Source organism: Cydia splendana, chromosome 18 (genome assembly GCF_910591565.1).
Source record: "Cydia splendana chromosome 18, ilCydSple1.2, whole genome shotgun sequence".
NCBI lineage: Eukaryota > Metazoa > Arthropoda > Insecta > Lepidoptera > Tortricidae > Cydia > Cydia splendana.
This window is the reverse complement of record NC_085977.1, coordinates 4,185,813-4,202,259: the sequence shown is the minus strand read 5'-3', so window position 1 is coordinate 4,202,259 and position 16,447 is coordinate 4,185,813. Positions and strand designations below refer to the sequence as shown.

Sequence of the window (16,447 nt, the reverse complement as noted above, 5' to 3'; positions counted from 1 at the left end):
AACTATCTAAAATAATTAAAAATAACAAGTAGGTTGTGTTAGTTGCACCAAATGAACTTGCTAAAATTAAATACTAGGAATAAATCAAGAATAAATACTTCTTAAATACCTAACTAACAAACCTTTTTGCGTGGTAGGAAATAGACAGACCGTCTGATGTTTGAAATTAAATGTGCCACAAATTGCAAATTACGCGATAAAACCTAGTTCCAAAATGCCCTTGGGAGCCCGCGATTACCTAAATTTGCTTATGTTATACGGGGAGTGTAATTATAATGCCGCCGAGACGTTACGACGCTACAGACAAAGATATCCTCCACCACACCCAACTAGCCGTATGTCAATTTTACGGGCCATTGATCGCGTGGCAAATAATGAGCCCATAGTACCACGAACGGGCCAAAACGACCAACGGGGAGGAGGTGTAGTTCACATTGCACCAAGACTTGAAGAGCGAGTGCTGCGGTATTTCGAGCAAAATCCAAGGGCTAGTTCGAGGCAGGCAGCCCGACATTTCCGCCTAACTCATACCGCAGTACTCAAAATCTTGAAACGTGCACGTCTTCACCCTTACAGCATTCAGCGAGTTCAAGCTCTGCTGCCCAGGGACTGCCCTGTACGAGCAGCATACTGCCGTTGGCTTTTAAATAAACTGGAGGAAGATCGCCTGTTCATCCGCCGCATTATTTGGAGCGATGAAAGTTTGTTTTCCCGTAACGGCATGTGGAATAGGCAAAATGAACATATGTATGCAGTAGAAAATCCGTTCGAATACCGACATTCGGGTCACCAATATCGGTGGCCGTTAACGTCTGGGCTGCAATACACGGGGATACACTGATTGTACCTGTTTTTTTGCCTCCAACTTTGAACAGAGCTGGATACTTGGAACTGTTGAATACGGAGTTGCAGAATTACCTTGACGATTTACCAGTGGCTGAGCGTAGAGAAGTATGGTTCCAGCAAGATGGTGCACCGGCCCATTCTGTTAACGAAGTGCGGCTAGCCCTGAACGACGAATTCGGAGAAAGATGGATCGGCCGGTTCGGACCGCATCGTTGGCCACCACGATCTCCGGATCTGACGCCTCTAGACTTTTTTCTTTGGGGGACTATCAAGGATATAGTGTACAAAACGGAGTGTGACAACGCCGAAGAAATGAGGCAAAGGTTAACCATTGCTTTCGCCAGCCTGCGCCGTAGAAACGTTCGAGAGCGAATATTAGCAAAGGTACACCGACATTACTCGCGCACGGGCTGCAGCCTGCATTATTATGCACGGAGGCCACTTTGAACATAGAATGTGAATTTATTCAGTTGTAAATAAAGTAGTTATGATAATAACAACAACAACAACAACCTCTTTCATAATAAATATCTCTGGTTTCCTTGACTGATAAAAAGGTTTTAGTTTCTTAACACGTTTCACAAAATTATTTTCGAATAATTCGAAACTATTTAAAATAATAAAAAATTACATGTAGGTTGTGTTAGTTGCACCAAATGAACTTGCAAAAATGAAATACTAAGAATAAATCAAGAATAAATACTTCTTCAATACCAAACTAACAAACCTTCTTGCGTGGTAGGAAATAGACAAGACGTCTGATGTTTGAAATTAAATTTTCATTGAACTATACTTATTGAATGTCATATTCTTCAAATAAAAATGTTAGATGCTCGTGGCTATTTAAATTTGTGGGGCTGTGTAAAAGATATGGTGTACCAAACCAAACGGAATGTGAAACTGCGGACGAAATGAGACAAAGGCTAATTGGTGCTTTCTGCGGAGGATAAATGACGAAGAGCATACACTATATCGCATGTGCATCGACATACTCGGGTACGGGCTGCGGCGGCGTTGTAATACACGGAGGTACATTTGAACACCGTATGTGAAAAGAAGATAGTATTAAATATTGGAAAAAAGTAATTATCTAAGAAAGTAATAAAATTGTTTGTAATATTTTTGCATGCATTTGATTTATTTGACATTTATGCGTCATTCATACATCATTGCGATACTGTCAACGATCGGAAAAAAGTGTAAAGTCCCGAGCTTTCCCGACGGAGATCCTTAATCTAGCCGTCATGTGCACATGCTATAGGGTTATCACCACAGTTAAAAAGTAGTATTTTTGCAATTTTTATTTTTTACTCAATGAACGATTCTTACCATTACCAATAGTCTCTGTATCACTTAAACGACCTAATACTTCCGGGAAGGATCGTCGTGCCTTTCCACCCTGTATATATCATTTAAAAGCACATTTAATTAGCTTTAACACATGAATAAAGCATTTTCGGAAGAAAAAAAATCACGAAATTACGGAAATACTGAAACAACACCTACAATACGCGTTGTAAGGGTCGCTAGTTGCGTTACCTTGGATAGGTATTAAAGGGGGGGTAAAAGTGAAATATGGGTCATTCGGCATCCAGAGTCCACAGAGGTCATACCGGAACAGCTGGAGAAAGAAAACACCCCAAGAAAATGGATACCACGGAAGCAGTGGCAGCTCAAGCAGTAGCCCTGGTGGAATTAGGAATGACGCAGTTACTCGGCAACTCAACATAAGCCGTTTCCGAGTTCCCCGAGCAGTTCATCGATTCCAGAGAACCAGAAACTTCACCAGGAAGCCTGGATCCGGAGGACGGCGCTGCACTTCCGAGAGAGACGACCGCTTTATTGTGTCGATGTCTTTGCGGGACCGTTTCTCCAACGCTGTCCAGCTGCAGCAGCTGCAAGCAGTTCGGAGAACGGTGGTGAGCGTCTCTACAGTAAGGAGAAGGTTGCGAGAGAAGAAGATCATGCCCCATAGGGCGGCTACGGGTCCCAAATTGACGGCAGAGCATCGGCGAATCAGACTGTAACCTGTAAACCTATGAAAATGTACCCGGCTGGTTACATAATACCTAGGGATGTAATAAAGGAAAGAAAACACAAGAGTCCACTTGATAGCTGTTTTATTTCTTCTCTCAAAACTCCTACATACCCTAAAAATTACATCTTCTAGCTCTGACTGCTAACGGTAGAGCTGTTGGTTCATTAATATCCGTATTCTTACACTTAGGATAAACCACCAACAAACTAGTTGTTTAGTTAAATTTTATTCAGATAATTATAACCCGTAAAGTTACGCCTGAGCATTAAATTGGCAAGTAACACTGTCCATTAGATCACAGTAAACCTTGGTTATGATATTAAAGTTATTCATTATAAATGTGACAAAAGCAAAAGGTTACCGATCTATGACAAAACAAAACATGAACTTCAAGTAAACTATGAGCTTACTATGGGCTACCTAAGGGCCAACACATACCTGCTGCCACAGACGACGTTAATTCCTCCAAGTTAACTCCTCTGCATTCCGCCAGACGAACGAGATAGACGATCTAAAAAATATAACAAATATCATGAGATTTAGCTTTGTGCACAACTGCTGAGAGACACCTAAACACTGAACCGAATCATAACACTTACAGAAAAGTCTGCAGCGGTCAAGAAATAGCATTTGGGTCGGAACTCGTGACAATGACCATGAAGGCGTCCCGATCTTGAGAAGACCCGTCTCTTACATCAGCTTGCCACGCTCAAGGGCACGCACTTCTTTCTTCAGCAACATGGCAAAGGAAAGGAATATTTGCCACGGCATATTAAACCCTGGAAAGAATAAATAACTTAGTCTTTACCGAGTTTGGATTTAGCCGGTTTGCCGTGAAAACACAACATTGCGAGAATTACTTACCCAGTAACCAAAATAAGTATCTCCGGAACTATATACAGCGACAATGGATTTCCACGCTGAGTTTTATATTAATATATTTTAATTTTTGTAACAATCAATATATGTTCTGACACAAATCCATGCCGTCTTTTCTTCTCATTCTATTTTCCTTCCATTTCAAATTTCGTGCTCTTTACAACACGAACTGCATGTTGCCAGTCATATTGTGCTATCTTTTCAAACATATAGGTTTAATTACCCAACGACACAATATCAAGAAAAAAGGTGAAATACAAATATTTCTATTTGTAATTAAACTATATAATTAAATTAAATCATGTTCAATATTTCTAAAAAGAAATTAACACTAACAGAAATAACAGAAACAACGAAGTTCCACCAAAACCACTAGCTGGCGCTATGTTACAAGACGTGAGTTTACTCGCGAACACAAGGATTGGACGGTCGACCAATGGAAGGCTGTCCTCTTATCCGATGAGACCAGGGTGTCTCTTTTCTGCAATGATAGGCGCAGAAGAGTGTACAGGAGGTAAGGGGAACGTTATTCACAGGCCTCTCTTGAAGAAACCGTTGGATACCGAGGAGGATCCTGCATGTTCTGGGGTGGCATTTCCCTCGCCGGCAAAACCGAGCTTGTTTGTGTTTCCCGCACTGGTGGTGGTCGAGGCCAGGGATCCATGAGTGCTCATCGGTACATCTTTATTTTATTTTATTTATTTGGCTCACAAAACAAGTTACAGACATTTACAGGAATTTCATTAATAAGCTTACAGTTCAGATCTGGACTATAACTCCAAACATGTGTGCACGGAAGGATATGAACATTCAGTTAGAATATAACGCTAGAGGGATGAGATGTCAAGAAAAATTATATAAATGGTAGTAAGATTTACACATTACTTGAGTTATCTAATTAATTATACTAGGTCTAAAAACTAAACAAGATAAGACTAATTAAACTAGGTCTAAAACTAAACAAGATAAAATATTTAAACATTTTAAACTAGACTAATAAGATCAGTGCGAGCGCAGCTTATGTACAGAAAGTCATAAGTATTTTATTTTTAAAAGTGGCTAAGCTGCGTTCGAATATGTCTATGGAAGGATTCTCGGCCACGGTTTCGTTGTATAATCGACACATTCTTGTCACTGGATTGTAGTATGAGGTGTTGTTTTTATAAATCTGTAGTTGAAATATTTTGAGCGAGGGGTTGCGAGATTTGTAACGTGTGATAAAATTGAGAAGAGAAAGAAGAGAGGGACAGTCAATTTGGGAGTGTATAATTTTGTAAAGTATTAGTAGTTCGCTGCATTTCCTACGACTTGTAAGCGATGGCATATTAAAGTGCTTGAGCCTGCTGGCATAAGATCTGAGACTGCGACCAAGCTGGAGCCTGTAGCTAAGGATATTAAGAAATTGCTTTTGCACTTTTTCTATGCTGTCAATGTGACTTTTATAGTAAGGTGCCCATATTACAGATCCGTACTCTAAAGTGCTTCTGACCAAGGAACAGTATAAATATTTTAAGACATTTAAGTTTTTGAAGTCCTTGGTAAGGCGAGATATAAATCCATTTAGCTTGAGACCTTTGGAGATTAGGTTCTCAAAATGAGTATGAAATGTTAATTTGTCATCAAAGTAGATACCAAGGTCCCGGATTACAGATGTGCGATTAAGCGTGAGATTATTTAAAGAATAGTCGAAAAGTAACTTTTTCACCTCAGCAGCTCGAACAAGGGTACTTTGCTTCTTAAAAACAGTGAGCAAAATGCGATTTTGCTCACTGAGTCATTTTGTCTCACTCAGTGAGCAAAATCGCATTTTGCTCACTGAGTGTGTCTTACTCAGTGAGCAAAATGCGATTTTGCTCACTGAGTGAGACAAAATGACATTCAAGTGACCTTTATAGTCAAATGTCATTTCAACATGCGGGGTCTAATACAAGTTCGATATACTTGGGTTCTATTATCTCTGTCCCTCTAGGTATCTTCTCACTGCTTAGGGTGAAAAATTTTGTGTACTACACGAGATCAAAGTTATTAACATCTCGTGCGCTTTTGAATCCCTTACTACGCTCAAGATTCTAAATTAGATTCACTCGCTACGCTCGTGAATCTATTATAGAATCTTTCGCTTGCACGGGACTCAAAATAAGCACTCGAAGAAATATCAAACTTTGATCTCTTGTTGTACAAATAACTATTGTTTAGATGTTGAGAAAGAAATAACATAACATTTATCTATATTCAAAAACATACGGTTGGATATGCACCATTCCGCGACTGTATTCAGATTACTCTGCAGGATTTCACATTGTTCGACGTTTGTGACTGTTGAGTAGATCTTAAGGTCATCTGCATACAGTAAGCAGGGGCACGATAGGCGCTCGACTAGGTCGTTAATAAAAACAACGAAGAGAAGAGGACCGAGGTGCGATCCTTGAGGAACGCCCGAAATAGCTTTTACTGGCTCAGAGACATGACCTTTGACACTTACAAGCTGACTCCTGTTGTCTAGGTAAGATTTGATCCACCTTAGCAAGTTTCCGTGTATTCCATACCCTTCCAATTTATTAATAAGGATGGTGTGATCGACTTTATCAAAGGCCTTCGAGAAATCTGTGTATATTGAATCTACTTGCGTTCTTCTAGCAAATGCACCACAGATATAATTTTTGTAAATTAGTAGATTGCTAACAGTCGATCGATTAGAAACAAAGCCATGCTGATTGGGAGAGATGATGGTTTTAAAATGAGAGTAAAAGCAATTATACATAACTGATTCAAATAATTTGGAAAATGCTGATAGTATACTAATAGGCCTATAATTGTTACAGTGATTGTTGTCGCCCGATTTATGGATTGGTATAATATGGGCAATTTTCCATTGGGAGGGGAAATTGCCACTCTTAATGGACCGGTTAAAAATTATGTAGAGAGGTTGTAACACGGCTGTTTTGAAAGGGGGTAAAATAATAAATGAAAAGCTCCGGCTTGTGGAAAATGGAAACAGCCATGTTAACAAAATAAAATTAAATCACAATTAAATAGACTAAACGGAAACCTTGCTGCAGGAAAGCTAGGAGGAGAAACAATTAAACAAATTTATGTCTAACAAACTTTATTAATCTAATCATTTACTGTTAAATGCTCAGTGGTAAGCTGGGTCGCTTCACAGGTTCTAGTTATAAGGGTTTACACCCATTAATTAAAAACTAAAAACTAAATTTCGAAATACCTAAGTTTTATGCACCAGAACTTTCAAAACTTCAAACTGAATAAAATTAAATTATAATTAACCATTTTAAATTTGTAGTTGGTGGCGGATGCCACTCAAAAGTTATGCAACAGACCGACCTCAAAAACTGCTGCTGGAACTGCAGCAGCGGGGAGCGAACTCGCCTTTCCCCGGGAAGCTGGCCGCTAACCTGGTTGGAGCCGGCCGCTGCAGATGGCGTGGTACAGATCCCACAGCCTCATTTTACAACTTCTAAACATCTTCAAATGAATTTCAAAAGAAATCGAAAGCTCTTCAAAAAATTTCACAAGCTCTTCAAAAAAAAGTTCACAAGCTCCCGGCTCCTGTAAACCGAGAAATGGATACATTAGCCGACGCCTTAATGGCCGCTAAAGAAAATATGAAACAATTGGAAATTTAGCTCACCGCACAGGAAGCTGTTAGGACTTCTGGCGGAGCACTCCCAACCCTCGAGCAGGAGTCAACTCTGTAAAGAACCAAAAACCTGGTTAAGGACGAACCCACAACGTTTCGCGCCATTGTGGAGTTGATCACACCTAAATTCCATTTGTACTTACTCAGTGGAGCACACCGAAGGACTCGAGCTGCTTCCCGCATTTCAACCAACATGGCGAATGTGTGGTCTCACCACATATAGTACTCATGCGAGCGTGCGTCCCCGGAGGGGTCCACACATCAAAAGTGCATGTCATCTCAAAATGACCTCCTCATATATTGAGTACAAAAGGCCAAAACAAAAGTAGGGTGCCAATCCCTTGAAGACACAAATCCTACGAAAATTCTGACTGATTTATTTAACAATTCACTCCTGAGCCTAAGAAATATATTTTATCAATAGATCTAATAAAGTTTCATTTCAGAGCCCCCTTTTTGGAGTCTGTAATTCCTGTGTTTTATTTAACATCTAAATTCTCTCTTACCTAAAAAAACATATCTAAATCATACAAAGTTCTCCTGGAGTGACAACCTAAATATCTCAAGTTTTAATTATTTTTACTCGTATGACAACAGATAAGCATAAAGAGGTGCATCTGAATGCAACAGATTATGCAAATAAGTGCAACCAATTGAGTTAGTTTGGGATATTGTTAAAATCATCGAAATAAGAAAAGGAATTCAACCCAAAAATATTAATTTAAAATTTAAGAAAATGTCTACGTTACAAGGTTGACAGAGCTCTTCGCAGCATTTTTTTATAAAAGACGGGGGAATACCATCAGGTCCAGCTCCCTTGTTACAGTCAAGCTCTTTGATACTTGCTCTAATTTGATCAATGCTAATATGTGTGTCACTTAGGCTACAATTGTGAGATGGAGACGCTGGAAAGTAATTGTTTACGCAACTTGAGGGTTTTTCGAAGACAGAACTAAAGTAATTAGAAAACATTTCAGCAACTTCCTTTGCGTTTGACGAGACTGAGTTATTAAATTTCATAGTGACAGGGATAGAGTTCGTAGACTTTTTGGCGTTAACATATTTCCAGAACTGTTTGATATTTCGCTTGACTGAGACTTGAACTGACTCTATATAGGTTTTATAACATTCGTCAATTAGTTTTTTACATCTTTTTCTAAGGAGATCGAAGGTGTTGTAGTCAAGCGGATTGCCGAATTTTTTATAACGTCTGTGGAACTTTAGCTTTTCTTTTAAAGAACGTATTAGAAAAGGACTAAACCAACAAGGAAAGGCTTCTGATCTGGCTCTTATTAGAGGTGTATGTCTCTTAATGATGTCGTTTAGCTTATTTTGGAAAATCAGTACCGCCGCGTCCACATTAACATTTGATAACGTTTGCTGCCAGTCGATACAATCTAGCTCTCTTTTGATTTCACTATAGTTGCACTTATGAAAGTTAGGTTTGCCCTGTAATTTCGCAGTTATAGTTTTGGCTGGCGAGGCTCCAAAATCAGTGTCTATGAGCAATGGAGGGTGATGGTCATCTAATCGACTTAACGGTGAGGCTCCATAGACATTTATATTATCTAGAGTACATAGTATCAGGTCTAAAAACCGGTTATTTTTGTTAGGAACGTTATTATCACAGAGATCCGGAAGGACCATGTGGTTTTCCATACGCCGAATTTGTCGGTCCTGGATTCACATTCATGCAGGATAACGCCCGCTCCCACACAGCGTTGATTGCTCGGAACTACCTTGATCAGGTTGGGATCACCGTTATGCAGTGGCCAGCAAGGAGTCCTGACCTGAATCCCATAGAACACCTTTGGGATCAGCTAAAACGGAAGGTGCGGTCGCGTGATCCTGCACCTGCGACCCTGGAACAGCTTCGAGATGCCGTAATTGAGGAGTGGGATGCTATTCCTCAAGAGTACATCGTGACTCTCGTGAGGTCCATGAAGGCTCGCATGGAGGCAGTAATTATTAAGGCCAAAGGTGGCAACACTAGGTTTTAAGTTTAGTTTTAGGCATTTGTATTTCAATATTTGTTGACTTTATTGTGTTTTAATTTGTTGATTTTTTTGCATGAATATACGATTTTTATTTCTTTTACTCTTCAGTAACTTTTGCATTGTTTTTACATGAAGGGTTAAATTTTCTTTAAAATGAACCCACACACTCATACTTTACCTTCAACGATATAAGGTTTATAACGGCTTGAAACAAAAATCCGTGGGTGTGCGATTTCCGTGACGCCGAGTGTACTAACAATAAATTAATCTTACATTTAGTTTACGTGTTTTTAGTCACTCATAGGGCACGTTTCGGAGATCTTGAGTCTCCATGTCGGGTCACTGACTAAACACTATTAATTCAATCGTAAAATTAGCTTGAGATTTACGAGTAACTAGGAAAAAAAAAAATTTATCCATAAATTTCAAGTTAGTAAAATGTTGAACAGCTGAGCGGGTGCGGCGCGGCAGCGGGTGCAGCGGCGTTGTCGGAAGAGTTGTGCGCCTGCGCGGCGCGCGCACCCCCCGTCACCCCCGCCGCCGCCGGGCTGCTGGGCGCCGCGCGCGCGCTCGCGCTCCTGCTCCCCCGCGCGCGCCTGCCCCCGCCCGCCCTGCGCGCGCTGCTGCGCGCCACGGCCGCGCTGCAGCACAGGACCGGTGAGTGCACGTCTCCTGACACCCCCGCCGCCGCCGGGCTGCTGCTCCCCCGCGCGCGCCTGCCCCCGCCCGCCCTGCGCGCGCTGCTGCGCGCCACGGCCGCGCTGCAGCACAGGACCGGTGAGTGCACGTCTCCTGACACCCCCGCCGCCGCCGGGCTGCTGCTCCCCCGCGCGCGCCTGCCCCCGCCCGCCCTGCGCGCGCTGCTGCGCGCCACGGCCGCGCTGCAGCACAGGACCGGTGAGTGCACGTCTCCTGACACCCCCGCCGCCGCCGGGCAGCTGCTCCCCCGCGCGCGCCTGCCCCCGCCCGCCCTGCGCGCGCTGCTGCGCGCCACGGCCGCGCTGCAGCACAGGACCGGTGAGTGCACGTCTCCTGACACCCCCGCCGCCGCCGGGCTGCTGCTCCCCCGCGCGCGCCTGCCCCCGCCCGCCCTGCGCGCGCTGCTGCGCGCCACGGCCGCGCTGCAGCACAGGACCGGTGAGTGCACGTCTCCTGACACCCCCGCCGCCGCCGGGCTGCTGCTCCCCCCGCGCGCGCCTGCCCCCGCCCGCCCTGCGCGCGCTGCTGCGCGCCACGGCCGCGCTGCAGCACAGGACCGGTGAGTGCACGTCTCCTGACACCCCCGCCGCCGCCGGGCTGCTGCTCCCCCGCGCGCGCCTGCCCCCGCCCGCCCTGCGCGCGCTGCTGCGCGCCACGGCCGCGCTGCAGCACAGGACCGGTGAGTGCACGTCTCCTGACACCATCGCGGCGCACCACCACAGCGGTTAGGTGCCAAGGTGCCCCATTTCAAAAATACACCCTGTAAACCCCCCGAAAAAAACAATAGTTATTTGTTAACAAGGTTCTCCCCTTGTTGTTGTTTAACCGCTCGTGCTAATATTGATCAAGCAACCGAGCAAGCGAAAGATTCCAAAATTGAAACAAAATTTGCCCACAAGTGAAACAAAATTTTTCACCACACCAATCCGAGGCAAATATTAAATATTAAATATGAAACAAAATCAAACCAAATCAAATCCAAAGTAAATAAATATTTATCATTATCATCCAAAGTCAATTTAAAAGTCAATTCTACCAACAAACATAAGAAAACAACTCAAAATTTCCATTTGATTACTTTGCCTCACATGTGAATAAAATGTAACTTTGCTATCAGTTTTGGAAGTGCAAAGTAAGCCTTTCCGAGCTGGTGTGGTGAAAAAATTAAACCAAGTGCTATCACAAATTCTATGACCACTTTTATGCTACCAGCTTATCAAAGTAGGGTTTAAAGACTTCTCTTCTTCCTAACAGAAGAGGAGAACTCGGAACCCGAGACGCCGGCGGAGCCGGCCGCGGAGCCGGTCCGGTGCCACACGCCGGACGGCAGCGAGCCGGACGAGCAGCTGGACGACATCGCGGCCGACCTGGACGACGAGCCGGACGAGCCCCCGCCGCCCCTCCCCCGCGGCAAGGACTACCGCGCCCTGCTCACGCAGGCCCTTCAGGACCTCTCCGCGCAGGCTACCCAGCTCATCCCCGAAGGATAGACTCTCGTGCCCGAGCAGTAAGGTCCAGTTTTGTTTGCAGCTAGTCGGTTTTGGTGGTTCGACTTTGTTTTGTTTGGAATCAAGCTCTGTGTTGTAGTTTTCATTATTGTCTGGCGTGTTTACATCGACGTTTTGACGTCGTAAAATAATAAAATTGCATCGGAGATGCTTTATTGTAATTTTTTCACTTGTCACGGTGAACTCAATTCTATAATATAATACAAATTGTTTATTGATAATATTAGGACTTTATTTTATATAAAAGGATACCCAGATCTTAGAGAAAAACACGCTGGATAATATTGAATGAGCTTTAAAAGTGAAATTGTTGAATTATTTGAAGCGGCGAGATTCCAATGTATAAAATGTTGGTTATGTGTTATAGAAATTTACCACCGCGGTACTGCTAGTCGGCGATGAAAATTTAAACTTAAGTGTAACCTTACGGTTTTGACGTTTATAAAATTTTGACTCTTGAGAAATGTACAAGAAATTATAAGTTGTAAATTTGAAATCGGCTCAATGTTGCGGTGAAATTTTAGTATGTAGTTAGATTAACGCCGCGATCCTGATCTTTGTAAAATGAGGCAAGACACATCATTTAGTTCGTAATTACAGATGTAGTGGATAATTATTTTCCATTGTATTTTCACGGAAACATACGGACGTGTCTTGCTATTTCAGTCAGTCTTAGTACAAAAAGTACTGAGGTTGACTGAAGTAGCATGACAAATACAAGAGTTTCCGAGAAAATACGATGGAAAATAATTATGCACTACATCTCTACACTGTATTTCTTGAACGCGAATGGTAAGAATTTTATATAATGACAAAATAGTATGTCAATTTGATATTGATTGTGCAGCGCCTTGTTGAAAACTGACATAAAAGGAATGTATTGCCTGAAAACAGCTCCTATAAACTGTAACAAGAAATTCTTCCCGTTCGCATTCTAGATTATTTTTCACTGATTTTAACTTTGACGATTATTACACATTATTAAATTGACAACGGGACTTAATCGCACGGGGACAACGCCGTCCTCGAAACGTCAAAGGTACGAGTAAATCTTGAAACTTTAATACGCGATTAAGTCCCGTTGTACAATTTTAATAGATTATTTTTAATGTAACTTTAAACACGTAAGTGCAATGCTTCTTCTCGTCAAATCTCAGCGCATTACCTGGTATAGTGCATACGGACATATAAATTGAACTTAATGAACTTACAGCATTTAGATTATTTTATTTTTACAAGGTGATAACCCCTTATGCTCTGGTTTCCTAGGATAGCGGTGCCGTCATATAGCGGCCGTCTCCATACGAAATACTACGACATCCATATTTAGCCGTATTATTTAGTATGGAGACGGCCGCTATTTGACGGCACCGCTATCCTAGGAAAACCGGTCTTTACCACATAGGTACAGAGCCATATATGGCGGATATGATATTCAACTCTATTGACAGCTATTAAAGTTCAAAATTAAACAAATATTTATTATTACATGCAGTAAGGGGTTAAGAGCATGGTATTTACACATTACGCATAGCAAGATTGGATTATTAGTCTTCTTTAATATCTCAGTTACATTTGGAGTGTAATGGAATGGTAAACCACAGATTAATCAAGACAGGACAAACATGGATGCAATAGTAAAACATACACATGTAGCCTCCCTGTCACACTTACGTATGAAGTTACAAGTGCAACAGAGAGGCAATACGTCGAATGTGGTTCGCGGTAGGCCTGGGACAACTATTGTTTTATATAAGACATTTTTTAGTTGGCGCTGCTATGCTTTATGTTGGGTCAAACTAAGGTTTCATAGTTCTTTATTGTAGTTTAGTGTATCCCAAGTAGCGATCGTCCCAAGACGAAATTGCAGTATCCACGTGATAAAATAACTGTCACTTTTTAACACCGCGGGATAGAAAGTGACGGATACCGTTTTATCACGCTGTTACGTAGACAAGAACGACCATCATATCCGTGCAGTAGTCATTACATATGTTGTAACGTTAACAGACAAAATACTCGCGACGGGTTCAAACACTAAAGAAAAAATTTTTTTTTTATTATAGGACAATTTTAGACAGATCGACCTAGTCCCACGGTAAGCTCAATAAGACTTGTGTTGTGGGTACTGGATGACGATATATATGTATAATATATATTTATATATAAATACATATACATAGAAAACATCCATAACTTAGTAACAAATATTTGTGATAAACACAAATAAATGCCCTTACCAGGATTTGAATCCGGGACTTCCTGCTTCGTAGGTAGGGTCACTACCGACTAGGCTAGGAGGCCGTCATTATGGAGCTCCTTGCGAGGACTTTGGCTGTTCATTCAATCTAAATTGGCAACCTTAATACTGCAAAAATATTTAAAAAGGTAAAAAATTGTTCATCACTGAAATGTCAGGCTAGTCGCCAGATTAAGATGTTTTTGATTTATTATAAAATTTTAAGTTGTGCTTTTCAATTCTTGCCTCATGTTCAAGTTTATCATCAACGTTTTGTATTAGTACATTGAGTAAAAACTCTGTAACCCGAAATTGAATTACCTTTTCATTGAAAGGTAAATAATAATGAAATGATCTTTTTATAACGATTTTATCGTTAATTTTGGATGCTGACTCTTCATAAAAAATATGTGTTAGTATATGTGAAAATGATTATAGTATGTATGAGTAGCTCACCGTCTTATAGCTGTATATTTTACAATTTTGTATTTCGTGTCCTGTCTCGTATGAAGGAATGTGTCGCTTATCGACTTTGAAATGTACCTATTTGTATTCTAAATTGTAACAATTATGTTTCGGCTGTGAGCGTATCTTAGTTATAGTGTTGTGGTGTGAACGAAATTTCCCCACGGTTATCTATCTCGACATCATACCTACCTGTAAGTCAACCAATACCCGTCCAAAACTTGTATTTTGTAATAATTTGCGAATCTTTATTTCGGTCCCAGCTTCTCAAGTTTGCTTCTCTCCTTTAGGGCTCATTTAGACGATGCGAACTCGCATGCGAGTTTCGTTACATCTAAAATCGCATGCGAGTTCGCGCGCCGTCTAAATCAGCCCTTAGTATTGTAAATGTTATCGTAACTATTTTTGTGTAATATTCTTGATTTGGCGATCGAATACTCTTTTAGTAGATAGGCTATCTCTAGACATACCAGTCCCGTTAAACACACTGCCTCAGTCAAGATTTTAATACACGGTACATGAAATTAAATATATAACTTACGATGTAAAATTATATAAAAGTTTATCGTATACATCAATAATTGTAAGTTAATATAAACTGTTCATGTCCATTCATAGTACACTACCATCCATCACAATTGTATTCGTCGTTGTAGTCGCAGGGGCCGTTCTCTCATAGAGGTGTCACACTACGCGGCGCACCGGACATGATCTACCGGGACTGGATGACATTAGGGCCAACGGTTAGAAAATGGGTGCTCTTTCGTGGGTACCGTATCAGGTGTGCCGCATTGTGCGATAGCTATTTTAGCTAGTTCTCCGGTAGGTCTGTCTATATAGGCATAGGTCTCGAATGTATGGCATGCAATCACCGTTTTGAATATAGCCTTCAATAGTCGCTTATATAACTCAACTATTGAAACAAAGCAATAATTTTACCTGGCGAGAAAACAGGTGACGAGATGTATCGAATTTTCATAATTTGTACTTTATTCATTGTGTAATTGTTAACGATTTATAAATAGCGTATCGGGTAATGATCGCGTTACACCGGCCGGCGAGGGGCGGGCGCGGGGGCAGTCACTGACGACTTGTAAAGTGGTGCTATCAATGCTGTTTCGAGTGACTGGAAATTAAGACAAAATGTATATTTAATTTTGTCCTGATTTTAGAGCTTATTAATATATATACCTTAATATAATATAACTGTGCTGTAATTATCTTTTTATTATTTTTAAGACAATTTATTTCCAAACTGGCGCGGTGCATGGCCGCCGCCGCGAGTACTCCGCGGTCAGCCGCCATGCACCGCGCCACTAAGATATGGCTTGTAATGATATAAACTTGAAACTCGTGTGTTGACCTATACTATTACAAACATTTACGTTACTGAATTTCAGTGAAATATAACTGTGTTATGGACGTTAATTTGTGAAAAAAAAGAATACTGTAAATCGGAGTGGAAAGCCAAAGTAAACAGTATTTTATAAAAGACACATTTTCGCTTTTTATTCATTAAAATCATTAATCCCTTCCGTAGCCGTATTTACTAATGCAATCTCCTCTCTCCGAGTAAAGACATATTTCAAATTAATGTTAGTATAATGTTGGCTTAAATGTGAAGACTAGCATTTAATTTTATTCAAAATAACTACTAAAGAAACTAAACAAATCAACTACAGAACTAAACTAAAGAAATCTCTGACATGCAGTTCATCACTATAAAAGTAAAATTATCAAAACTGCATGAGTTTCATGCTCCTGAGCTGAGAATTTAAAAGGCAAATTTGAATAGGTACCCATTTTGTTAAAATAGTAAGAAATAACGAATGACATAAAACAGGGCGAATATAAGATAAAAGTAACAAACAACGTAAATTTATGTTATTTTCTTTTTATTTGTGCAATTTTACTTTTTATTTCTACAGGAAATTCGTCAGCAGAGTTCTGTGCACAATCCAGGCAGTACATCTTCAAGTAGAATATGCTGCAATCCTTGCTGATGCACACTGACTTGTTGCATTTCACACAGTCTGCTCCCAAAACCAATATCTCGCCCTTGCCGGGAGGGCTGAACGGGTCCTTCATTACATAGCTTGGGTACTTAAGGTCTATGTT

General features: G+C 41.2%; 1 protein-coding gene across 1 annotated transcript in view; it reads left to right on the top strand.

Annotated features, from left to right (window-relative positions):
• The window catches only part of LOC134799644 (ubiquitin carboxyl-terminal hydrolase puf), an 84,163-nt gene extending 73,483 nt beyond the window's left edge, over nucleotides 1-10,680 (top strand). The window contains exon 76 of the mRNA XM_063772083.1: nucleotides 9,868-10,680. Within this exon, the coding sequence (XP_063628153.1) occupies nucleotides 9,868-10,680 (813 nt within the window). The remainder of the gene's footprint in view (nucleotides 1-9,867) is intronic.
• The last annotated feature ends 5,767 nt before the right edge of the window (nucleotides 10,681-16,447 follow it).